Here is a 24967-nt window from a genome sequence, read left to right as displayed (position 1 = left end):
TCTTGTAGCCATGGTCCTGCTCCCTGTGCACTGAGGAAGCGGGAGTGGTTGCTCTGAGGCATGGGTTCTGAAGGGCCTGCTGGGGCTTAGTCCCTAGGGCAGTTTTCAGCACAGTATCCCTGTGTACGCCAGCAGCATGGTGGCTTCAGCTCCTCTGTGCTGGCGTTTCCAGTGTCAAGCAGTGTCCCAGACCAGTGTTTTCCACCTTGTCCTTCTCTAGCCATGGGCAACAGCTGGGGCTTGACCCAGGGACCCCAGGGCCACCCGTCCCCACAGCTTGAGCTAGAGACACCCGCCCAGTAACCAAGATCCGGGGGGGTGTCTTGCATGCAGTCGTGGCAAGGCTCCGGGGCGAAGGTGCTGGCTGTATGGAATGTTTCCCGAAGGCGGGGTTCTCTCCCTCACCTCCCCCCCCCCCACGTACACACCCCGGTGCTGAGGCAGGGATGTCTCGGCCCACTGCGGCCACCCCATCCTTGGTATAGCTTAGGCCCATAGCAGCTTTCCCTGGCCACTGGGTCAGGTGCCCCGGGCTGTGTCTGCCTGGGCAGGGAACAAGTGTCCCTTGCTCCAGTCAGACTGGAAGTGAACATGGCTGAAGCACAAGGAACTTGGAAGTTTTTGACCTTTGGCGCCAACTGGTCCCTCGTTGCTCTTGGAAGGCCCTCATCCCGTCTCTCTTCCTGCCCACACGTCCTGCCTCCTCCCCTTTGCTCACTGTTCACCTCTGCCACTGCTGCTGCAGGGGCTTGCTGGGCTGGTCAGAGGTGCCGGGACCACAAGGAGTTTAACAACCTCATGTTCCTTTCTGGGCCCGAGAGACGTTCCCTTTGTCAGCAACATCCCCAGGCAACAGGCTTTTCATACGGGCCAGCGGCTGCCCAAAATCACAGCAATCGGCTTCTCTGTGTGCTGCGGTTGCCTGCCGAGGAGGGGCACCAGAAGCCTCTGGGCCCCTGGGACGGACAGCACAGCCCTGTGCTGGCTGCAGGTTGAGGCTGCGCCACAAGTCACAATTCAAAGCGGCTCTGAAGGTCTCCAGGCTGGTGCCTTCAGTTCCTGGTGGTTTGGTGAAGGGCCCAGCAAAGGAAAAGTCCTTTCTGAGGCCAGTGCTGGGAGGAGCAGTAGCGGTAGCGCTCCTAGCCTTGAACAATGGTGCAGGCTGTCTTAGCTGCCTGTGACAGGGAGCGCGGGACCTGAGCAGACCCAGCTCGGGTTCCCGTGGGAGGTGGTGGTGAGCTGCTCTCCTGGGCTGCCAGCTTGACTCACCCACGCTGGCCAGCTGTCCGTCTGCAGGCACATCTGGGCATAGAATGAGGCGGGAGCTGTGCTACATCAGGGGCTTGGTGCAGGCACAGTGACTCCTCCAAGGCTGCTTACACCGTCATTTCCCCATACAGGCCTGTTTGAGGAGGACTGGCGATGCTAATCTAGCCCTAAAGCAGGAGCTTGGTGTTCTCATTAAACACTCCTGTTCCCCTTACAGGCTTTTTCTGCTGCCTGGCAGCAGGTCTCCATGGTCCCTGAGCAGCTCTCTTCCCACTGGTTGGGAAGCCTCAGCTGTTTGGTGCGGCACTTTTCTGTACCTGCTGATGGATCAGGGGAGAGAAGGTGACTTCTCCCAGCAGCACTTCCAGCGCTCCCTAGCCCAGAATAACAGCCTTCCCTCCTGCGAGAGCTAGTCCCCTGGCCCTCCTGCAGGAATAGCTCCTGGCCTACTGCCCCAGCTGCCAGGTTTAAGCAAATAGTTTAGAGACATAAACAAATATTGACCCTCCCACACCCCAGTAACAGCCCTTTTGCCAAGAGAGCTCGAGTGGGCTGCAGCATGTTTCAGGGCAAGGCCGCTGGGGAGGGATCAGCTGATGGGAGCTCTAGGCACCAACTAAGTGGCTCTCGGCCAAGGTCCTCTGGGGCAGTTCTCGCTGTCACAGAAACCCGCCCTCGGGCTGGCAGAGAGGATAAGCTTTGAATGGGCCAGGGACACCGACCTGTCCCACCCACCCGCAGCACAGTCCGGCGGGTGGTTCCACCTCCCAGCTGCCTCTCCCCATCGAGCTGACTAGAGGTCCCAGGGCTGCCAGTCACCTCCCACATTGGCATCCTTTTGCAGAACCTCCCGCCCTGCTTCAATTGTCTTGTGATCAGTGACTCCCGTTCCTTTCTGGCCTCTTCCCTTTTCAGGAGCTCCCTACCCCACTGAGCTCAAACAGAGCGGTACCTTTGCCAGCCCTGGATTGACTGTCAGTAAATGAATAGCAAAAACTTTCTAGCTGCAAATCCTTAATGCTCTAAGTTCTGCAGCCCAACTGAGGCAGGAAGTTTGACATTTCTTACAGCATGTGCTAAAAGCCGGCACTGATACTGCTGTCCTGGGGGGAACACAGATCCTTGCCATCTCAGGGAAGTGGGTAAAAACTATCGCTCTGAGGCGGCGGCAGCAGCAAAGGTGATAGCAGTGTTAGGAACAGAAACCGAGTGCTGGCAAGCTAGAGCCCACTCCCTGCTATAAATCTGTAAGAGAGGGACGAGACTGTCATCCTAGGCTGAATTGAATTAGAGCAGGCAATGGGCGTTGGGAAAACCCAGAGGGTGTCCTTATGGAGTCTTAGGGGTTGGAGATCAGGTTGTCCACAAGCTATGTAGTCCTAATGTCTCCCCTGGTCCTCGGCATCAGAAGCGCTCAGTTGTGGTCAGAGACCAATATAAAAAGCCACTGCACAGAAGGGTTCTACAAATGTTCCCTGGGGGAGTGGAAATTCGGAAGGGTCCTGCTGGAATGGGAGGTGCAGCAGAGGTGATACAGTATTGCCGCAAGTAGAAGCTCAGACCATCTGGCCTGACGGTCTCACCCAGTACAGCAGAGGAAGGGTGGCATTTATATCCTGTTTCCCCTCCATCCCCCATCCAGTCAAGTGTTTGCCACATGTAGCATGTCAGCCCATACGGGCAGTGCCCTTGGTGTCATCTCAGTGCATTGGCCAGCATTGCACGGAGCAGCAACGTGCTCACCAGCACGAAGGACAGTGCACTTGGTACACTCCAATGCCAGCTGCTTCATTAGGGGAGGAGAATCCACAAATGCCTCCAAATGCAGGTGAGTTGCTGAACACAAAGCTGTGATTTCCTCAGCCTCAGAGGGGACTTGCACTCAGAACCGTGAACTTGGGCTTCAAGCGCTGTTCTGCAGGCGAACACGTAACTCCAGAGTCACGTGGGCATGGAAAGGAGATCACAAGTACCCAGGCCCACTGACAGGGAGGCAAAGGGGGCAATTGCATAGGGGCTGGCGTTTCAAAGGGGCCTGGAACTCCCAGCTAGTGGCAGCCAGGAGCTACGGGCTCCTTTGAAATGCTGCGTGAGTGCCACTCTGCAAGGTTCTGGGGGCTAGGGGTGGGGAGAGCCAGTGCTGCGGCAGGTGCTACAGGCTGACTGCCCTTGGCCCTGCCCCTTCTGCCCAAGTCTCCACCCTTCCAGGGGTGTGAAGTCTGGCCATCCCCGCACACCTTGGGCCTGGGCCCACACTGGGGCTGTGTCTACACTGGCACGATCTCACGCAAAAGCGGCTGCTCTTGTGCAAAAACTTGCTGCCTGTCTACACTAGCCATGTGTTCTTGCGCAAGTAAAGTGACGTTCTAATGTATGAAATCAGGGCTTCTTGCGCAAGAACTCTGACACTCCTGCTCAGGAATAAGTCCTTTTGCACAACATGCCAGTGTAGACACTCTCTTTCACAACTATTTTAACGCAAGAACTCTTGCGCTAAAGAGTTTTTGCGCAAGATCACGCCAGTGTAGACGTAGCCTGGCTGTCGCCCCGCTGCTAGTACTCTAGCTTGTTCTCCCAAAGCTGTGTTGCTCTGCAGGGCTGCAATTTTCAGTCAAAAACAGTCACTGGTATGGCCCTGACGTTGTTGTCTTTCACAGCTGGGGCAGCAGGATTCTGGCATGTAAGGACCATATTGATGATTTTCCAGAAGCCAGACACAACTGCACATGCACCAGAATTAACGGTGTTCGAACCTAGTCCTTCATCTTTGTATCTTGCTTGATTTTCCATTGAGGTTATTCCAGTCTGTCCAGCGCCAGTGGCTACATCCAAAGGGTAAATCTTCATGACATTTTCGGACTATATGACATAGTAGGCCTACTCTAATAGAAGTCCCTATTGCCTTATGACAGGATAGGCATTTTGGCATCACTATCTAGTAATATTTGCATATGCTGCACCAGGGCATCTTGCTGTGTCACAGTGACTCCCACTGTGCTTTGCCGTCATATCCTTCCGTGATGTTGTGATTCCCCATAGAACCAAACTGAGGCCCTGAAGTGCCACCTGCATACTTCATCCTGACATCATGATGACCCCCAGACACTTTATCATATCATAGCGAGACTAAGAGGTGATGCCACGTAATTCGCCATGCCATGTGGCGTCTGTGAGGTGATGACATGCCATTCGCTGTGCCATGCGGAGTCTGTCAGGCAATGCCACATCGTTTGGCATGCCAGGGCTTGGCTCTGAGGTGACGCCATGTCATTTGCCATGCCATGCAGAATTTGCAAGGTGATGCCATGCCAGAAATGGGCTCTTAGGTGATGCTGCGCCATTCACCATGCCAGGGTGAGGTTATGAGGCAACATAATGCCATTCACTGGGCCATGTGAGGCTCTGAGGTGATGCCGTGCCAGGCTGAGGATGTGAGGTGGCGCCGTGTCATACGCTGCACCAGGGCAAGGCAGTGAGGCGATGCTGCGCCATTCGCCGGGCTAGGGCGGGCCTGTTAGGCGACGCCGCGCCATTCGCCGGGCTAGGATGGGCCTGTTAGGCGACGCCGCGCCATTCGCCGGGCTAGGGTGGGCCTGTTAGGCGATGCCGCGCCATTCGCCGGGCTAGGGTAGGCCTGTTAGGCGACGCCGCGCCATTCGCCGGGCTAGGGTGGGCCTCTTAGGCGACGCCGCGCCATTTGCTGCGCCAGGGTGGGGCTGTGAAGCGACGTTGCATCATTCGCCGGGCCATGTGAGGCTCTGAGGTGACGTCGCGCCATTCACCGCTTCAGGGTGGGGCCGTGAGGAGATGCCGCGCCATTTGCCGGGCCAGGGCGGAGCTGTGAGGCAACGTCGCCATTCGCCGGGCCAGGGCGAGGCTGTGAGGCAACGTCGCCATTCGCCGGGCCAGGGCGAGGCTGTGAGGCGACGTCGCCATTCGCCGGGCCAGGGCGGGGCTGTGAGGCGACGTCGCCATTCGCCGGGCCAGGGCGGGGCTGTGAGGCGACGTCGCCATTCGCCGGGCCAGGGCGGGGCTGTGAGGCGACGTCGCCATTCGCCGGGCTAGGGTGGGCCTGTTAGGCGACGCCGCGCCATTCGTCGGGCTAGGGTAGGCCTGTTAGGCGACGCCGCGCCATTCGCCGGGCTAGGGTGGGCCTCTTAGGCGACGCCGCGCCATTTGCTGCGCCAGGGTGGGGCTGTGAAGCGACGTTGCATCATTCGCCGGGCCATGTGAGGCTCTGAGGTGACGTCGCGCCATTCACCGCTTCAGGGTGGGGCCGTGAGGAGATGCCGCGCCATTTGCCGGGCCAGGGCGGAGCTGTGAGGCAACGTCGCCATTCGCCGGGCCAGGGCGAGGCTGTGAGGCAACGTCGCCATTCGCCGGGCCAGGGCGAGGCTGTGAGGCGACGTCGCCATTCGCCGGGCCAGGGCGGGGCTGTGAGGCGACGTCGCCATTCGCCGGGCCAGGGCGGGGCTGTGAGGCGACGTCGCCATTCGCCGGGCCAGGGCGGGGCTGTGAGGCGACGTCGCCATTCGCCGGGCCAGGGCGGGGCTGTGAGGCGACGTCGCCATTCGCCGGGCCAGGGCGGGGCTGTGAGGCGACGTCGCCATTCGCCGGGCCAGGGCGGGGCTGTGAGGCGACGTCGCCATTCGCCGGGCCAGGGCGGGGCTGTGAGGCGACGTCGCCATTCGCCGGGCCAGGGCGGGGCTGTGAGGCGACGTCGCCATTCGCTGGGCTAGGGTGGGCCTGTTAGGCGACGCCGCGCCATTCGCCGGGCTAGGGTAGGCCTGTTAGGCGACGCCGCGCCATTCGCCGGGCTAGGGTGGGCCTCTTAGGCGACGCCGCGCCATTTGCTGCGCCAGGGTGGGGCTGTGAAGCGACGTTGCATCATTCGCCGGGCCATGTGAGGCTCTGAGGTGACGTCGCGCCATTCACCGCTTCAGGGTGGGGCCGTGAGGAGATGCCGCGCCATTTGCCGGGCCAGGGCGGAGCTGTGAGGCAACGTCGCCATTCGCCGGGCCAGGGCGAGGCTGTGAGGCAACGTCGCCATTCGCCGGGCCAGGGCGAGGCTGTGAGGCGACGTCGCCATTCGCCGGGCCAGGGCGGGGCTGTGAGGCGACGTCGCCATTCGCCGGGCCAGGGCGGGGCTGTGAGGCGACGTCGCCATTCGCCGGGCCAGGGCGGGGCTGTGAGGCGACGTCGCCATTCGCCGGGCCAGGGCGGGGCTGTGAGGCGACGTCGCCATTCGCCGGGCCAGGGCGGGGCTGTGAGGCGACGTCGCCATTCGCCGGGCCAGGGCGGGGCTGTGAGGCGACGTCGCCATTCGCCGGGCCAGGGCGGGGCTGTGAGGCGACGTCGCCATTCGCCGGGCCAGGGCGGGGCTGTGAGGCGACGTCGCCATTCGCCGGGCCAGGGCGGGGCTGTGAGGCGACGTCGCCATTCGCCGGGCCAGGGCGGGGCTGTGAGGCGACGTCGCCATTCGCCGGGCCAGGGCGAGGCTGTGAGGCGACGTCGCGCCATTGGCCGGCCAGGGGGGGCTCTGAGGCGATGTCGCGCCATTGGCCGGCCGGGGGGGCTCTGAGGCAATGTCGCGCCATTGGCCGGCCAGGGGGGGCTCTGAGGCGATGTCGCGCCATTGGCCGGCCGGGGGGGGCTCTGAGGCGATGTCGCGCCATTGGCCGGCCGGGGGGGGGGGGCTCTGAGGCGACGCCTCACGATCCAGCCACTGGGGCAGGCTGACTATCCGTCGCCCTTCCCGCCCAGCCCAAGTGGGGGAGGGGCGGCCCCATTGGGTTAGGCGGAGTTTTCAGGCATTTGATTTGGCCACCTATGCTCAGGCTTCCTCCCGCCTTCTCAACGTCCCCCTGCCCTAGGCCCCGCCCCTCCCCCGGCCCCGGCCAATGGCCTGGCGAGGCGCGGCCGCCAGGGGGCGTGGCTATGTTAATGACCCCCCCCTGGCCGGGCGGGCCCTGCTGGCTAGCGCGCTCCGCCCCTCGCTGTCGCGGCCGTGCTCGCGAGGACCCCTCCCCCCAGCCCCAGGCGCCGCTCCCTCCTCGGCCGCCTCCGTCAACCTTGGTCCGCGCCGCCGCCGCCGGCCCAGGCCCCCGCGCGCCCGGACCCGCCTCCGCTCGCCATGACCTTGCTGACCGCCGGCAGCCGGGCGGCCGCGCGCCTGCTGGGCGCCAAGGTGGGAGCCCGGGCCCGGGCCTGGCCGCCGCCTCTTAAAGGGGCCGCGCGGGGCTGGGGTCACGTGCGGGGGGGCCTGGGGCTGGGCCTTTCTCCTGCCCCCGGGGGGGGGGGTGCGGGGGGGGGCCCGGGGGGGGTGCTGGGGGGGGGGTGGGGCAGGGGGGGGTGGGGCAGGGCACCCTGGAAAAGGGAGGGGGGTGCTGGGTGGGGGTGGGGCAGGGCACCCTGGAAAAGGGAGGGGGGTGCTGGGTGGGGGTGGGGCAGGGCACCCTGGAAAAGGGAGGGGGGTGCTCGGTGCGGGTGGGGCAGGGTACTTTGGGTGGGGGTGGGAAGTACCCCCAGACCTGTGGGTCCCCTGTGTTGTGTGTGGGGCAGGGCCCCTCTACCTCCCTTTCCCTACCACTGAATCCTGCAGGAGAGAACTCCTCTGTGGGTCCCCCCTCTCTCCCCCCCCACCTGCTGCTGTCCCCACCTCTCCCAGTGGTGGTGGGGGGCAGTGGCTGTGTGTTCTGGGTGTGGCTGCTCTGCTTCCCCCATCCTGGGAGCTGGCCAGGGGCCTCCTAAGGCCTCTGGCTGCTGCTTCCCCCCACCCCCCCACCGTGGCCAGGTCTTTACCCTGAGTTTCTGCCTCACCTGCTGCTTCCTCCAGTGGGACTGGGCCCCTTGCCCCCACCCTGTGCCTACAGGAGCAGCTTGGCAGTCCTTGCTGGCTGGCCCATGCCCGCTCTGCTTGGGCTAGCCACAAAGGCCAAATGGCAACGAGGTGTCCACAGCCTATTCTTAAACCCTTGAGTGAGGCTGCGCTTTGCCAAGGAGCAGTGGTTCAGGAGAAAAGTTCTGGGCAGAGCTCTGGACAGTCCCACCAGCCCCAGTGGGGTGTAGCGTCTCCTAAGGGAAAGCAGGGTTCTGCAGGTTGGTAACTAGCCAGCCAGTCGCCTGCTTGTCAAAGTTGAGTTTCTAGCACTGTAATTTAGCCGCTTTAGTGGGGCACTTGAAAGAGGTGCCAAATGGTAAACAAAGGCAAGAAAACTCAGCTGATGTCTTGGCCTGGTTATGCACCCTGGTTCCTTGAACTCTGCGAAATTGTATCAGTGCTAGCAATTGTGTAGCTGGAGGAAGGTGGTCTATGCCCCTCCGACAAAGAGGGGATGGGGGTAGATAGATATCTTTTAGTGGACCATCTTTGGATAACTTTGCAGCAGCATGACCTCCTTCAGGTCATTCAGCCAGGTTGACTTGGAGCCAGTGGAGTTCCATCACAATCCATTTTAGCAGCTTATCGAGTAGCACTTTTATTTTTGGATTATTTTGACTTGCTCTCAGCCTTTCCGAGGGTGTTCTACTTGGCTCCTTTGCAGTGTTTAATTGCTGAGGATCAGAAACACCAAGCAGGGAGCTGTTGACCTGGGATGTTGCTGCGGTGAGGGGGATGAGACTCAGTTTTTTCTGTACAGTCAGGCAAGTGAGCAGAGGAAACCGCGGGAAGGACAGGAATCCTAGAAGGCTAAAATTAGCACATTCTTCAGTCTTTGCCTGAAACAAAAGCCAGATGGGTCAGGCTTATGGTGACCAGGGTAAACCCTTCAGCTTTATTCTCCTAATCCAGTCTCCTTTGGTTTTGTCTTCAGTTGGGTGGAAAAGGAGGGGAAACTCTTAATCTTCATTAACATACAGGCTTGGCCCTCTAGGGTTGATGACTTAAGGTGATGTTTGAATAGGGAGCAGGGCAGCAGACTATCCAGCATGATCAGGGTGGAGGTGTGACTGGGAAAAATGCTGGAAGCAATGGTTGAAACCAGCCGTGTTTAGGATTTAGGATTTCTTGGTTTCCATGCTGCAGGTGGCAGGCCAGAAGACTCTCTAGCCACCCCTTGGTTGGAGTTCTCAGTCTCTAATATGGAACTATGACCCGGGAAGACCCAACCCTGCAGTGGTCCATCTTGATCCAAGGGGCCTAGCTGCATTGCATGCTGGGAGCCATAGTTTTGGGCTGCCTCTCCAAAGATGGAGGAGGCTGCATTATAGAGCCCTGAGCTACATTATTTGCCGTGGGCTGCCAAGGCATCGCAGCACATAGATGAGATTTGTGGGCTGCCTGTTGCATGTCAGGCACCAGAGAAGGGGAGGGCCCAGGCTCTGCCTGTTTTCACCCACGATCTGATCCCTGATTAGCTCTGTGCGGACAACCCCTGTATGGCTTGATTAGGGCTGGTGGCTTTTAAAGGCTGAACTGAGTGTGGGAGATAAAAAGCTGTGACAGGAGCTGAGTAACTGCTGGAAAAGCCTCACCTGTTGTTGTGCAACCAAACACAGGCCGGAGCGACCTGCCCACTACCTCCTGGGTCTGAACTGGCTCTGCTTTGCTCACCCAGCTCGGTGACTTTACCCTTCCCCACGTAGGCATGTCCTTGGATAGCTAAGTAACTCCTGGAAATTAACCCCTGTGGCAGGTTTGTCTTTGTACCCGGGAGATGCAGTCTGGCCCAGTGAATAGGGCACTGGTGCAGGGCCAGGGGCCCTGGCTTTGCCACTGTCCTGCTGTGTGACCTTGAGTCCGTCACTTCACCTTCCGGGGCCTTGGCTTTTTTCCCCTTCCCACCCTTATCTGTCTAGATTGTGCTGTAAGAGTCAGTGGGCCTCTCGGCACTACAAATAGATCGACCCAGCCTTCCCTGTGGAATGTCCTCCAGTGGTGTGCCAGGCCAGTCTGTCGAGGTCACGGGAGGAGGGAAGCAAAGCCATGTGACGATGGCAGCGTTTTGCACACAGGGCTGTACGACAGGGAGCTGGGCTTGGCCTTCCTGCCTGGGAGCTCCTGGGCTCCCAGCATGCATTGGTGTGGCTGGGCCTCTTGTGGGAGCCAAGTGTCCAGGGCACGTGGAAGACCATGAGGGGAGTGTAGGAGAGGCTGAGTGAGAAGACGAGGCAGGAGTCGAACTCTAGCTCAGAAAGCTGAGAACCTTGCCAGCTGGCCTACGAGGGGGGATGTGAACCCTACTGAACCCTCTCGCCACTGAACCGTTCACGGGAAAACTCCTCTGTGGGCCTTTTGACCTTAATCTGGTGCTGCCTGATGGGGCCACCACCTCAGCCCTCCCCCTGGAATTGCCTGAAAGCCCTCCGCCTTGGAGAGGGTTACATCAGCAGCCGCCAGGAAGAGGTTAAAATGACACCGCCTGGCAGCTTGAACCTTGTGATCTTGCATTGCACTGGGAGTGTGGGGCTAAAGGTCAGGCTCTGTAGGAGGAGACCAGTGTTTCCAGCAAGCAATTCAGAGTCACCACTCAGACCTGAATCGGGGCAGCCTCTGACGCTTTAGACCCCCCTGCGAGGAAACTGAGCTAAAACGACGCCCCGGCCGATAGCACCGCAGTGCGATGATCCTTCTTGGGGTCTGGACTAGGGTTACGCCGTGGGTCTGAGGCCACATGATCATAGGTCTCAGATCCCCAGCAGGGCTCTGCAAAGCGATTCAGACCTGAAGCTCCTTGGCTTTGGTGGCAGACATGTGCCTGGCATGCGGCAGGAGGTGGCCTGGCATGAGGGAGGAGGTGGCCTGGCAGAGGGCTGAGCAGCTGTTGGGGTGGAGGCTGAGAATTGTCGCTGTCCCCTGCCTCGGGATTGGCTGGGGATTGGAGCCCAGGAGTTCTGCCCCCTAGTCCCCTCGATCTAAACTCTGTGGCTTGCCCTGCCCGAGCAGGCCTGTACGCCAGCAGCGTGTGGCAAGGCTCTGTTCAAGGTGGGCCCAGCAGATCTCCTTCATGCCACTGCCCGTTTCCTGGGGGAATGGGCCCAGGTAACACATGGGATAGGGGGACCTGTTCTAATCTGTACAAGGGAGCAGCGAGCGTTCACAAGAGAAGGGGCTGAGTTCAGGTACACTTCTAATGCCTCTTCCCCGATGTGCTACGCTCACTGTCCGGTAACTGGAACCAGAAACCAAGCCTCAGCTGTAACCATAACAGCCCAGAGTGTTTCCTCCTGGCTTGATCAGCCTGGAGGGACCCTTCTGTAGGCAGCAAGTGTTCTCCCTTCACACGCTTCCTTTCTTCCTCCCCCCCCTTCTTTCCTCCCACTGTCTTCTACTCCCCTGCTTCCTGGGCCAGCAGGTAGGGCACCACACCGGGAGTCTGGGAACCCGAACTCTGTTCCCAGCGCTGCCGCAGACCTGCTGGGTGACCCAGAGGGAGCTGTGCCTCTCCACATGTCATCTCTCCAGACTGGAAGCTCCTTGGGGCAGGGATCTGCATGCGCTGAGTAGGCGCTGAGTCAAGTGCAGCCGGGCCTGTGCTTGTGACTCAGTCTCCTGCTACTTTAACCTCTTGTCTTTCTCCTTCCTCTCTCTGGGTGTGTCTAGACTCCATGCCTCCGTCGACGGAGGCATGTAGATTAGCGAGATCGGAAGAGGGAAATGAAGCCGCGATTAAAATAATCGCGGCTTCATTTAAATTTAAATGGCTGCCCCGATCTGCCGATCAGCTGTTTGTCGGCAGATCGGGAGAGCCTGGACGCGATGCCCCGACAAAGAAGCCTTTCTTCATCGACACAGGTAAACCTGGTTTCACGAGGCTTACCTGTGTCGATGAAGAAAGGCTTCTTTGTCGGGGCATCGCGTCCAGACTCTCCCGATCTGCCGACAAACAGCTGATCGGCAGATCGGGGCAGCCATTTAAATTTAAATGAAGCCGCGATTATTTTAATCGCGGCTTCATTTCCCTCTTCCGATCTCGCTAATCTACATGCCTCCGTCGACGGAGGCATGGAGTCTGGACACAGCCTCTGTGTCCCAGCCTTAGGCTGGGCTCGTGCTAGCGCTGTGCAAAGTCGCAGTGCTCTTGACCCGTTCCGCGCTAGCTAATAAATCCCTTCCTGTAGGAGGGTTGGAAACTGGGTTCCCCTCCGGCTCCTCTCCCCTTTGGGAACCTTCCGCCTGCAGGGTGGCTGAGCAGAAATTGCTGCAGATGCGCTCGCTTTAACACTGCCCTGGATTTCCCAGCTTAACTCCTCGGGAGGTGACGGCGGCCGCGCTGTCCTCTAGTTGCCCTGCTGCGCTGGTGGATTGCAGTGTCAGGACTGCGCAGCCCTGCCGCTGCTCCCTGCTTCTGGGGAGTCCTCCCCCTGGGCCGTCTTGGGGAGGAGAGAGGGGAGTGCTGGTCTGTTCAGTCCTGGCGTCTCAGTGGAGGCAGCCTCCGAAGGAGGGCAGTCCATGGTCTTTTAAAACCCATGGTCGTTCTGTGGACACCTTCCTGGAGATGGTTATGGTCAGGAAGGAGCATCTTGCGTCTCCTCCACCCCCTGCATTGAGCCCTGTAACTTGTGTGACTCAACTTGCTTTACGCAGAGGCTGTCAGCGAGCCAGCAGGTCGCAGCGGCCTTGTGGGACCGCCCCGCGCTGGCAGCCCAAAGCACCGTGTCCTGGTGCCAGGTGCTTGTGTACCAGGACTAACCCCGCCAGAAGCACTGGTGTAACTCTGGGTTTGTAATGTCCCCCTCCCCTCTGACCACCCTGATCCCTGCAGCCAGACCCAGGGCGAATCCTGCTCCAGGGGGAGCCGCTTAGAGCAGCTCCACTCCTGACAGCCAGCCATTGTTGGCAGGAGTTTTGTTTGGGCACTAAATCTTTCTGGTGAAGCAGTCGTGCGGAGGAGGAGGGGGCTGCTGGCTGCGTGTGTAGGGGCGCTGCCCCAGCACATGTTCCTATGCGGCTGACGGCGGCTGCCCTGCGCTGAAACATCCGTGACGCTCTCCACTTCCTTCCGCCAGCTCGCCTGGTGGGGAAGAGGACTAGGGAAACGGTGCAGAGCTGGGTGCTGGCAGCTGCTCGGGTTGGCTGAGCGGGCGGAGTGCCATGCTGAGCTTTACCTGGGGTTTGTTCTTCCCTTCGCGCCAGCGGGGCTGTCCCTGTGAGCCGAGCAGGCGGCGCACGGACTTTGCGCTCTGGCGCTGCCGAATCCTTCCCCGCCAGCAGGACCGAATGAAGTGACTAGTTGCCATAGCTCTGGCAGGCCCGTCCCGCGGGGACCCGGTGTGTGCCACGCAACCCCCTGGCCGGTGCGGGGAGACGGGTCTGTCCCTTGTGCTGCAGCATGGCTGAGTCTCACGCTGTAGCGGGGACACGTGGCTCCGGGCGTGCCCTAGCGCTGAGCTGTTGGAGGAAACTGCCTTCTACAACAGAGCCTGCTGGGTCTGCCCTGGCTGGCCATGTGCCTTCGAGCCAGTCCCTTCCTGGCTGTGAGTGGGCGGATAATCCCGCCCCACCCCGTTTGACAGCTCCAGGATGGAGCTAGCTGCAGGGTCGTGTTTAAAACTAGTTGTGCCACTTTGAGGGTGTGTTGGGGGGGAGGGGGCTGTCCCTTCCTCTTGCTGGAGGAGACGGCCTGGAGGAATCGCTTCCCTCACGCTGCTGGGCACCGCACTGACGTGTGGTGTGTCTTTGCGCCATGCCTGGGGGGGGGGATCGCTAATGGGGCTACCAGGGGGATGGGCACAGGCTGGGAAATGCTGAGCACCGCTGGAGGGAGGCGAGATGGCAGCTGCCCTCCCCTTCCCCCTCGCCAGTTGTTTGCGTGCGATCCCTGCGAGTTACCACCGGGCCCTCTGGCCCCTCCCGTGTTGACGGGGTCAGATGGCAGCCCTCTCCCAGGGCTGAACGCGCCCCTGCCTGTGTTCCTAGGGAGCCAGGTTCCTGTCTGCTTGGCTTTTTAGCAAGGCAACCGGGCTGAGCGGGGAGCTGTATCTGGTGTTCCCTGGGACTGTCGGTCGGTGGAACCACGCGCCCATTAGGAGGGCAGGACAGTGGCTGTTGGTCTTGCTGCTCTTACTCCATGAGATGTAAATCCAAGAGGCCCCGATGCCACAAAGGGGCCTCTAGCGGAGCCTGCAGATGCATCCAGTCTCCTGGCTTTGTGACCCTCGGTTCCAGTGGCGTCTCAGTGGTCTGGGGATGGAGCTGTGTTTAAATCAGAGCACCTGTTTTCATAAGAGAGTGAGGCCCAATGGACGGGGCTCCGCTGGGAGTCTCACTCCTGCCTCTGGTCCCCACTCTGCTGCGTTGCCTCTGCTCCCGTCCCCCTGACTGCGGAAAGCAAACGCTCCGCTGCTGTCGGAAGTTGGACGTGAGCTCGGAACGTCGTCCAGGAGAGGAGCTGGCGACGGTCTTTGTGCCACGAGAGGCAGCCTGGGTCACTGCTGAGTCTTGACGAGGATCGGCTCCACCGGCTCCCTTGTGCGCCTGTCAGTGGGTGAAATCTGCCCTTGGGTCGGGAGGGGCGTTCGCTGCCTCCCTACAGCGAGCTCTGGGACCCAAGGGGGATCCAGGCTTGGCTGTTCCACCGGAGTTCTTCTGCCCAGCTGGGAGCAGGCGTGGAGAGAATAGTCGTGCGATCTCAGACTTCCTGGTCAGCGCTGGCTGCACCTGGCTGTTCTCTCGTAGGCTTCTAGGTCTGAGTTACCCTAAAGCGATTCCCTCGGCTGGCAGCGGCGCCAAAAGCCTCTTTCGTGCCACCGCAGCTTTGCTTCTTGGTCTCCCCGCAGTGTGGCTGCCGCCTGCTTTGTGGAGAGGCACTGACGGAAACCAGTGATAGCTGCTGGGCTGCCCTAGGCCCGTGGAAACCCAGCGTGCAGGCCAGGCTTAAACTGTCTGCAGCGGGGAGAAGAACCTGGCGCAGCATGAAAATTGCAGCTTCCACCCTGTCCTGGACAGGGCGCCCTCTCCGTTTACAGCCCTGCCGAGCCGAGACTGTTCCTCTCCCTGCCTTGCCTACAGGAGCCTAGAGCATTGCCCCGAAAAACCTGACGTGGGGGAGCCCAGAGCCTGTGCCCCATCGCCCCAGGCAGCGGGGCTTACGCTTTGCTGTGAGCCCTCGGCCCCGGCGAGTCTAACCCTGGCCCTGGCAACCCTGTTAAAATGCGGCGGGACTGAACCTGCGTGTCGAAAACCTAGAGCCTGTGGCGATTTGACCCACCACATGGCCTCAGTGTCTGCTTCAGGGTGGGAGCACTCTGGAAGGGTCCCAAAGCACATGGTGTTCTCCTGGGCCCTGGCACAGATAAGGTCACAAGGCAGGCTCTTCTCCCCCCCTCCCCCCCCGCCTTGGAGAGGACAAATCTTGGTCCTCTGTTCTTCAGTCAGCATAAGCCCGAACGGGTCTCTGACATCAAGCATCTAACTCCAGCGCTCAGTCTGCGGCGGGGGAGGTTACTGCTTGGGCTGGCCGACCCCCACGGGACGGGTGGGCGCTGCAGAAAGCGGGGAGGTCGGCTCAGTAAGGGGCATGCTTCGCCCTAGGGTGGACCATCGGACACACATTGCTGGGCTGGCTGCAAGGGGAAGCACCCCGTCTAGCAGAATTCCACTTCCCTGTGCTGCAAACCGCAAGGCCTAGCTCCCTGCGGTGGGGAACCTGCCTCGCCTCCCCAGAGCAGCGGCGTCCAGACGACGAGACCGGACCTTCTGGAAGCGCTAGTCTGGGAACGGTCTGGCCTTGGAATCGACAGACCTGAAGCGCCACCTCTTTGGCATTTACCTTCCGCCTCCCGTGTGGCTTCCGGCTTTCTCGGTCTTGTTCTTTAACCTTTGTGCGGCAGTTCCTGTGAGCTGCGAACCCGCTGCTGCCCCCCTCCCGGCTCCTCGGGGCAAGTCTACACTAACACCAGTCCAATGGTGCATGCGGAGACAGTCCGTGAGGCGGTAGCTATGGCAACGGGAGATGCTGTCCCACCGACATGGGAGAGCTGTATAGCTACATCTGAGTGTGCCACCCATAGCGGTCTGCCACGAAGGCCAGAACTTAGCAACTGCTGCTGTTGCCCCCTGTCTGTTTCTAAAGCCCTTTTGACCCCTTTAGCACCCCAGGCGTGTGAGTGTTTGCAGAGCTGGGATCCTTCCACTGCTCCCTGCAGCTAAACAAAGAGCTGTTCCTGGCGCCGGGAAGGGAGCAGGATGTTCCGAGCCATTGAAGGCGGGCAGGACAGAAGCAGTCCTGAGCAGCATCCCAAACTAGCCTGCTGGGCCCGGAGCAAATAACCGGGGCTTGTGCCAGGGTTTTGTGATTGCCTGGCCAACTCCAGACACGCGTGCTCCGGTGGGTGCCATGCGCAGGTTCTGGATTTGCGACATGAAGGTGAATCCCGGCAGCGGCCTGTCCGCTAGGCGCTTCCTGCCGCAAGCATGAAGGGAATGTTTGTCAGTAGCGGCAGAGGCCCTTGAGCAGAACGGTTCCTGCGATTGACTCTGTTAGCGGGTCTGTGGGTCCTGGCAGCGCACGGCCTCCGTGCCCACGAGGCATCGCCAACGTGCAGCCCTAGCTGGGAGTACGAAACTGAAAGTCGCTCCTGTTGGACCCTTTCTTCCCCAGGATGCTCTGACAGTAGCTTCTGCATAGCCCCGGGGCCTGCTCTGCACAGCTGTGTATTCCAGGTGTGTGGCGTGAGCCTGTTGCTGGGCAGGTCCCTTGGTGGGTAAGAACCAGACCAGCTCCCAGTCCGGTGTGAGACCCCCATTAACGGTGCCTGGGTTCTGCTCAGTCTAATTCCCGGGCCCGCAGGAGTTTAGGGAAGTGGCTCAAAACTCTCTGGCTCCCGCGTAAGAAGGGCTGGGGTGTTACTAGTGGCTAGTGACTCATCATGTGCTAGAATCGCTCCTGAAACCTGTCACACATCAGCCAGCTCCTAAGTGGAGCCAGCCTCCTGTCATGGGCCGCTTTGTGTGTGTTTAAAGGCGGCGTTTCCGTCTTCTACCCAAGTGCTTGGGGGCAGCTGCTGAAAGACCTTTATTTTTCTCCATGAGCTTGTGCCTGCCGAAACCACGGTGTCGTTCCGCTAACTGGCGGGCTGCTCCGGGGCCCCATGCCAGCAGTGGCCAGCCCTGATCTCTGATGCTCGGCTGTTTACACGCCCAACCTGCATGGGACGCTCCCCCGAGCCAGGGCTGACTCATGCTGCTCTGAAAGGCCTGCGGGAGTGCGACTGTAACAGGCAGAAATGATACAGCTCCCTCCCCTGCCAGCTCTTGACACGCCGGTGGGGGCGTGGTGGGGGCGTGCCCGGTACGGGAATGGGCTTGACTCACTGACACGCTCTCCATGCAGACCGGGAGGTGTATGATGAGTACAAAGCAAAACAAAATGCCCCGTTTTCGCCTGGCTGGGTGTGGCTGCACCAGGGAGGAGGCTGGGGAGTCCTGCTCAGTCCTGTGCGGGGCTCGCCCTCCATCAGTGCCCTGGCCAAACCTGCTCGGTGTGACCCACCTGCTTGCAGCAGAGGGAAATCCCAGCAGAGCGGGGCCTGTGAGGACCCCCCGGTATGATTCTTGCCCTGCTGGTGTCCCCCATGTGGTATTGACCGGCCTAGCGCGGCACCGACCTGTTCCCTCGTTCCTGCGCGCTGCGTCTCTGCCAGGCGAAGGTGTAAGAGCCCCCTCTCTCCTTCTCTCTCCAGAATGCACCGTGTATATTCTTTGCTGCCCGACAGGCCAGCTCTGCTTCCACGGTGAGTAGCGATCTCGCGCCTCGGGGTGCGTCTGGGGAGAAGGGGGCTTGGCTTCTCCAGTCCATCCAGTTCTGTGGCTCGTGTCCTAGCCCCCGCGGGAAAGCACTGCAGAGGCGCAGTCCAGAGGCCACGGCTGGCGTGGTCAGGGAAGCCCGTGCCGTCTGGCGTTGTTCGGCGGGATTTCTGTGCGGCATAACCCGGATCCCTCCCTGTGGAGGAGGGCCGGGGTTAGCCGTGCTCGGCTCTGCCACGGTGCGGTGCTGCCCCTCACTGGCTCTCACTTCTCCCCCCACCCTCAGAACCTGAAAGACGTCCTTTCCAACCTGGTCCCCAAAGAGCAGTCGAGAATCAAGAGCTTCAGGCAGCAATATGGCAACACAGTCATTGGGCAAATCACCGTGGAGATGGTGAGTGTGGCGGGGGGGTGGGGCTCCGGCTCGCGTGGATGCTCCTTGTTCCCTCTCTCGCCGTCGAGGGAGTGACTTTTACTTGTAAATGCCTGTGCCAGGCTGCCAGCCTCATCCAGTGTCCCTCCCCCCAGGCTGGATCAGCAGGCTCCCTTCTTCCTGGACCCACTGGGGGTCTAATCCACTCCACCCTGGGCAACGCGGCCAGTGGTCGCCGCTTCTGAGCGACGTGGCAGAGCTCTGGGTTTGCAGTGGCCCAGATGCACTGGGGTGGGCGACTTGCCCTGGGCATCGCTTTGTGCCTGGGAGTGGGGGCCCGAGAGCGCTCTCCTGGCGAGCACAGCTGGAGATGTTGCGTTGCCCGGGCCCGGTGTGTAGAGGGGGGGTTGTGGCTCAATGCCTCCCTCGGCTCATTTGGTTGAGGTCCTGGACACCCAGCCAGGCTGTTGAGCTTGAGTGGGATCCTGGGGGAGTTGTCCGGTAGCTTCTCACTGCACCTTCCCCGGCCTCCCGTGGGCCATGTGTTGGGGCTGGCAGCCATGGGGCACAGGCTGATGGGGGTGCCGGTGCTGAGAGGCTGCAGCAAGCAAACGCCTGCCATGGCCCCAGCCCTGCCAGGGAGGGATCCTTGCTCTGCTGCACCCAGGTAACTGCCTGGCTCTGCCCCTTCCAGGTGTACGGCGGGATGAGAGGCATGAAAGGGCTAATATACGAGACCTCTGTCCTGGACCCTGATGAGGTAAGGCCCCTCCTCCGCCTCCTGTCCCCAAAGCTGATTCCCTTCTCTACCCTTTGTAGTAAGATGAGGGCCTGCAACAAAAGCCCGTGTATCCCAGGCCTGGTTTGAGGCCCAGCTAACAGTGGACACAACTTGGCTGATATAGAGTCATAGAATACTAGGACTGGAAGGGACCTCGAGAGGTCGAGTCCAGTCCCCTGCCCTCGTGGCAGGACCCAATACTGTCTAGACCATCCCTGACAGACATTTATCCAACCTGCTCTGAAATATCTCCAGAGAGGGAGATTCCACAACCCCCCTGGGCAATTTATTCCAGTGTTTCACCACCCTGACAGTTGGGAACTTTTTCCTAATGTCCAACCTAAACCTCCCTTGCTGCAGTTTAAGCCCATTGCTTTAAGCCCATATAAAGCTAAGCTGTGAGCAAGAGGCAGGCCCCCGGCACGAGAGTGCAAAGCACTAGCTGGTAATAGGCCCAGGTGTAGAACAGCCCTTGGTACTGGTCACAGGTTGAAAGCACCTTCCGAAAGGATGGTACCACCCGCTGGTTAGGAAAACCCCTTGGTCCCCACGATCCTTTAGAGGTCTAAAGGCTCTAAACTGCCAGGGTGCTGGATAGAGACGTTCTCATCAAACCACCAGGTGGTGGATGGTCTCAGGAGCAGCAACCGGCCACGTCAGGCGTGAGGTGTAACTTGGCTGTTGACAGGCGCAAAGTGGGGTCGTGGAGGGGCTGTGTCTGTTCGGCCCGTGGGGTGCTGGGACTCCCACGGAGTGAGCTGGTCCCTCGGTAGGGGGTACGTGTGCTTAGTGGTTGGTAGAGTTTGACAGCTGTTCCTGTACTTGGCTTAATAATAAACCTGGCCGGGCCCCTTGCGTCCTTGTCTGGTTTGTGGTCTTCAGGGCTCTCTCGGCGTCTGCTGGGTTGTCTCCTTGCACGAGTCAACACGGCCCATGTGACTGAGCCCACCCGCACGCTGCCGATTGGTTCGCATCCCTGACGGCGCGGGAGACGCCAGTAAGTCCTGACTGCTGCACCCTTCTCTCCAGGGCATCCGCTTCCGCGGGTACAGCATCCCCGAGTGCCAGAAGCTGCTGCCCAAAGCCGCTGGAGGGGAGGAGCCCCTGCCCGAGGGCCTGTTCTGGCTGCTGCTCACCGGGGACATCCCCACGCAGGAACAGGTGAGGCTGTTGGTCCCTGATCTCATGTGGCCTGCGTCCCAGCTCCTCCGTGGGGCTCCCCAGCTAACCCGGTGTGGTGTCCTTCCTCCCACAGGTGAGCTGGGTCTCCCAAGAGTGGGCCAAGCGGGCGGCCCTGCCCTCCCACGTGGTGACCATGTTGGACAACTTCCCCACCAACCTGCACCCCATGTCCCAGCTGAGCGCGGCCATCACTGCCCTCAACAGCGAGAGCAGCTTCGCCCGGGCCTACTCAGAGGGCATCAACCGGGCCAAGTACTGGGAGGTAGGGGGCTGGGCTGTGGCTCCCGGGGCGGCGTCCGACCTGCAAGGCTGGACTCCTGTTGCCAGCGGCTGGAAGCCCCAGGGGGACGTGCTGCAGTGTGGGCGGGAGTGGGACGGGGAAAGGCTGGCTCTGCCACCGACTCCTTCTGGGGCCTTGCCCGGGTCACTTCCCCTCTGCCTCAGGGTGCCCAGTGAGGCTAGCGCTGTCCTGCGCAGGCTGGAGCGACGCTTCCCCAGGGCTGGCTGCGCCCCTCCGTTTCAAGGCAGCTGAGCTGGTGTTCTCCTGGAACAGCCTTCCCCACTCCAGGCCTGGCCAGGGGCTGGGGAGAGCCAGCCAGAGCAGCCCTGTCCTTAGCCCTGCCCCTGGCACCCGAGTTCTCAGTCCATCTCAACTGTCTGTGGCCTCTGGGCCTGTAAGTGCTGGAGCCCACCCCTACGCACGGTCTGGTATTCCCTTGGCCCTTCCCGCTGCTTTCCCTGCCTGCTGCGTCAGCGCGAGCTACCCTATTTCCCCTGCACGGTTGGCACCTCCTCCCCGCCTATGGATGGGCAAAGTGATTTGCTTGGCCAGGATGGCGCAGTCGGGGACACGGCTCTCTGGTCCCTGCTCACAGCACCGGTATGTGCCCCGACTCCCAAAGGAGCAATTGAAACTCCTCTGCCCCTTCCCCGGCTGTAGGGACAGGCTGTGGCACCACTGAACCGCAGCCAGCTCTGGGGCGGGACGTGGCAGGCATCCAGCAGCAAAGGCCGAGGACTCGGCGCTGCTGGGGAGGCCTGGATCGCAGCGGGAAGCGGGGGCCGAGCCGGGCCCTTGCTGCCCTTCTCGAGCAACCTGCCTTCTCCTCGCTCCCCAGTTCATCTACGAGGACTCGATGGACCTCATCGCCAAGCTGCCGTGCATCGCTGCCAAGATCTACCGCAACCTGTACCGCGAGGGCAGCAGCATCGGCGCCATCGACCCCGGCCTGGACTGGTCCCACAACTTCACCAACATGCTGGGCTACAGCGACCCCCAGTTCATTGAGCTCATGCGACTCTACCTCACCATCCACAGGTGAGCCCCACGTGTGGGGAGCGGGGCGGGGGTGCGCCGTGGTAAGTTGTGTGCTGCCCAGCCCCCGGCTGGCGCCGTGGATGGGGACATCCTGGGGAGAAGCAGGTACATCTCTGAGTGGGCAGAGGGGAGCCCCTGCCCCGGTCAGCAGGGCTCAGGCCTGCCAGGCTCCGGGCCGCCCAGCAATGTTTCCTTGAATTTTTTCCATCGGTGCAGAATAATGTTGTGTACCAAGGCATGTGCACCACCAAGAGACACAAAAAGCCTAGCTGCAGGTGCTCTGCTGCTCAGCCGGGCGCCCTTCTTCACACAGCACAGTGTCAACCTGTGGAACTCCTTGCCTGAGGAGGTTGTGAAGGCTAGTACTAGAACAGGGTTTAAGAGAACTAGATAAATTCATGGAGGTTAGGTCCATTACTGGCTATTAGCCAGGAGGGGTAAGGAATGGTGTCCCCAGCCTCTGTTTGTCAGAGGGTGGAGCTGGATGGCAGGAGAGAGATCTCTTGATCATTCCGTTCGGTTCACTCCCGCTGAGACACCTGGCGCTGGCCACTGTGGGCAGACAGGATACTGGGCTGGATGGGCCTTTGGTCTCACTCAGTCTGGCCATTCTTATGTGCTTATCGGATTCTCTCCCGAGCGGGCGCCCAAGTGCCCAGCTCACAGGGATGCTGCTGCCCACAGGTCAGTGCAGGCCGGGCTTCCGGTGGCCAGGGTGGAATCGGAAGCTGGCCGGGGTGCTGAAGACCAAGGCAGCGGCTGCTTTCTGGGCTGTGCCAGGCGGTTGGGTCCCATCCCTGTTGATGTTTGTTCCGCTTGGCACAGGCAGCAAGGGGCTGGAGTTGTCCCTCAGAGCACATGGGGCCTGGCCAGGGCAGCTTCCCGCCCCCTCCCCGAATGCGGGCCATTGCTGCCCCCTGCTGGTTGGGATGTTGGAGCTGCTGTCTGGGCTGGCAGCCCCCCAGTTGGGCAGTACGCCAGCTGCTGCCCTCTGCTAACTGTCTCCTCTCTGCAGCGATCACGAGGGCGGGAACGTCAGTGCCCACACCAGCCACCTGGTGGGCAGCGCCCTCTCTGACCCCTATCTCGCCTTCGCCGCCGCCATGAACGGCCTGGCTGGGCCCCTCCACGGCCTCGCCAACCAGGTAGGGTCCTGTTGCCGGCGGGGCTGGGGGTGGGGACGAGGGGCCCGGTCCAGCCTCACCCCCCTGTGCTCTGCCTCTCACAGGAGGTGCTGGTGTGGCTGACCAACCTGCAGAAGGAGCTGGGGCAGGACGTGTCGGATGAGAAACTGCAGGAATTCATCTGGAACACGCTCAACTCGGGCCGGGTGAGTCCCCCGGCCCTGCTGTGAGAGCAGGTCTCCTCTCTCCCCCGGCACTGACCCCGCCCCCCGTTGCTGCAGGTGGTCCCTGGCTATGGCCATGCCGTGCTGAGGAAGACGGACCCCCGCTACACCTGCCAGAGGGAGTTCGCCCTCAAGCACCTCCCCAAGGACCCCATGTTCAAGCTGGTGGCCCAGCTCTACAAGATCGTCCCCAACGTCCTCCTGGAGCAGGGCAAGGCCAAGAACCCCTGGCCCAACGTGGACGCGCACAGCGGGGTGCTGCTCCAGGTAAGGCCGCGCCCCTCCTTCCCCAGGCCCCTGGGGCCCAGTCGGCTGCTCCCCCACGCCCTCAGCGGGCGAGACTCCGAGCTCCCTGGCGTGGGGCCTGGGCTGAGCTTCCTGCTGCTCCCCAGACATTCCCCACAGTGCGGCTGCTGGCTCTGCCCCGTTGCGCTCACAGGCAGCCCTGGGGTCGCCCCCCATCCCCCTTGCCTGCCTCCAGGGACCGAGCCCCCCGCCCCGAGAGGAGAGGCTGGGCTAACCCCCTGCTCTCCCCTCTGCAGTACTACGGCATGAAGGAGATGAACTACTACACGGTGCTGTTCGGCGTCTCCCGGGCCCTGGGCGTCCTGGCCCAGCTCATCTGGAGCCGCGCGCTCGGCTTCCCCCTGGAGAGACCCAAGTCCATGAGCACCGACGGCCTCATGGGGCTCGTGGGCTTCAAATCGGGCTAAAGCCAGGGCCGGGGGGGAGCCCACCTGTGCCAGCTGCCCAGGCACCATTTAAAGGGACAGGACATCTTTTCCCTCCCACGGGCCTCGGCCAGACGCTAGAATTAAACCTTTCTCCGAGGCACTGACCTTAAGTTTCAGGTTATTTATGGAGTAAACGAAGACTAAACAATCAGCCCCCATCCAGCCCCCCCGCCCCCCATTTATTTTAGTGGCACCTCTGTTCAAACTCCCCGGGAAGCAGCACCCTTCTGCATGGGCTGGAGACCTGCATGGCTTTCTGGGCCAGCCCGCTCTGTCCCCGGGGCTGGCCGAGGAGGGTCCCTTCAGAATCATGTTGTACCGTTCTGCCTGTTGCTATGGCCCTGGCGCAGGCCCCATCCCAGCCTGTAGGCCGGGCTGTGGGGAGGGGGGGCGTTGGCGTGCGAACGCTTGAATCACTTCCTTTGCCTTGCTGCCTTGAAGTGTAGGGCAGTCCCCTCTTGTGGGGCCCCGGACTGGGGTATCTCTGGCCTTTTCCTCCTCCAGCGGAAGGGGCAGGGGGGAGCCTTGAGGTACAGCTGGGGGACAGCCCCTTCTCACCCCCCCCCCCGGGGTCTTCGCCTGCCTCAGCAGAGGACTGGCCCAGCCTCGTCTCCTTGCTCCAGCAGTGGGGGTCTGGGCCGGGGGTTTGCCCTGGGGCCGGGGTGAAGCCCAGCTCGCGAGGGCTCGTGTCCGGAGCGGGTCAGTGGCCGCGGTGCAGGGCTGCTAGCACCTTGGAGCAGCCCCAGTGCAGAAGTGAACTTGCCTCCTGCCTCTCGTTGGGAGGGGCGCGACACACTCCTCCCCCGCCCGGTTCTTTCTCTGTGTGTTTGTGTGAACTCCCCTGTCCCAGCCCCACCCCGGCATGCTGGGCCGGCTCCGCCCGCGTCCCCTCGCAGCCGGGGGGGCTCTGTACAAAATGCAAAATAAATGTTTTTATTAACAAAACCGCTTCTCCCGTGTGTGGGGCCAGCAGGGGGGACACTGGCCTGGCCAAGGGGGGTGAGCCTGGCTGTGCGCTCTGGCCGAGGGCCTCTTCCCTCATGGCCACTCCGGTCCGGGCCCTGGCTGGAAGGGGAGGGGGCTGTTTGAATCAGGCAGGGGCTGTGTGCAAGGCCCTTCCAGCTGGGCCTGGCCTTGTACCCTGCCCCTTGGTTAACAGCTCAAAGAGGCGGCAGCTGCATCCTCCCCAGCAGGCCGGTGCCTGAGGGCAGGGGGCTGGAGCTGCCCTTGTGGCCAGTTGTGACTTTGGGCTGAAGCAGTGATTTCCCTGAGGTC

General features: G+C 61.3%; 1 protein-coding gene across 1 annotated transcript; it reads left to right on the top strand.

The window, feature by feature from the left end:
- Nucleotides 1-7270: 7270 nt before the first annotated feature.
- CS (citrate synthase) lies at nt 7271-24637 on the top strand. The gene is made up of 11 exons (XM_075901887.2): nt 7271-7456; nt 17893-17943; nt 18243-18350; nt 19024-19089; nt 20140-20271; nt 20366-20554; nt 21411-21610; nt 22626-22755; nt 22839-22940; nt 23016-23225; nt 23501-24637. Exons 1-11 carry the CDS (start codon nt 7403-7405, stop codon nt 23669-23671), a joined length of 1413 nt encoding a protein of 470 aa, XP_075758002.1. The 5' UTR covers nt 7271-7402; the 3' UTR covers nt 23672-24637.
- The last annotated feature ends 330 nt before the right edge of the window (nt 24638-24967 follow it).

The sequence above is a fragment of the Pelodiscus sinensis genome, chromosome 31, assembly GCF_052426305.1.
Source record: "Pelodiscus sinensis isolate ZL-2025 chromosome 31, ASM5242630v1, whole genome shotgun sequence".
NCBI lineage: Eukaryota > Metazoa > Chordata > Testudines > Trionychidae > Pelodiscus > Pelodiscus sinensis.
Note: the sequence above shows the minus strand (reverse complement) of the source record. Positions and strands in the feature narration are given on the sequence as shown.

What these genes read in the sequence shown, in the direction of transcription:
- CS (XM_075901887.2), top strand. Translation starts at nt 7,403, where the DNA reads ATGACCTTGCTGACCGCCGGCAGCCGGGCGGCCGCGCGCCTGCTGGGC. An exon ending in AGGCCAGCTCTGCTTCCACG is followed by an intron (nt 17,944 to 18,242) that starts GTGAGTAGCGAT and finishes CCCCACCCTCAG; the next exon opens with AACCTGAAAGACGTCCTTTC. An exon ending in ACAGCGGGGTGCTGCTCCAG is followed by an intron (nt 23,226 to 23,500) that starts GTAAGGCCGCGC and finishes TCCCCTCTGCAG; the next exon opens with TACTACGGCATGAAGGAGAT.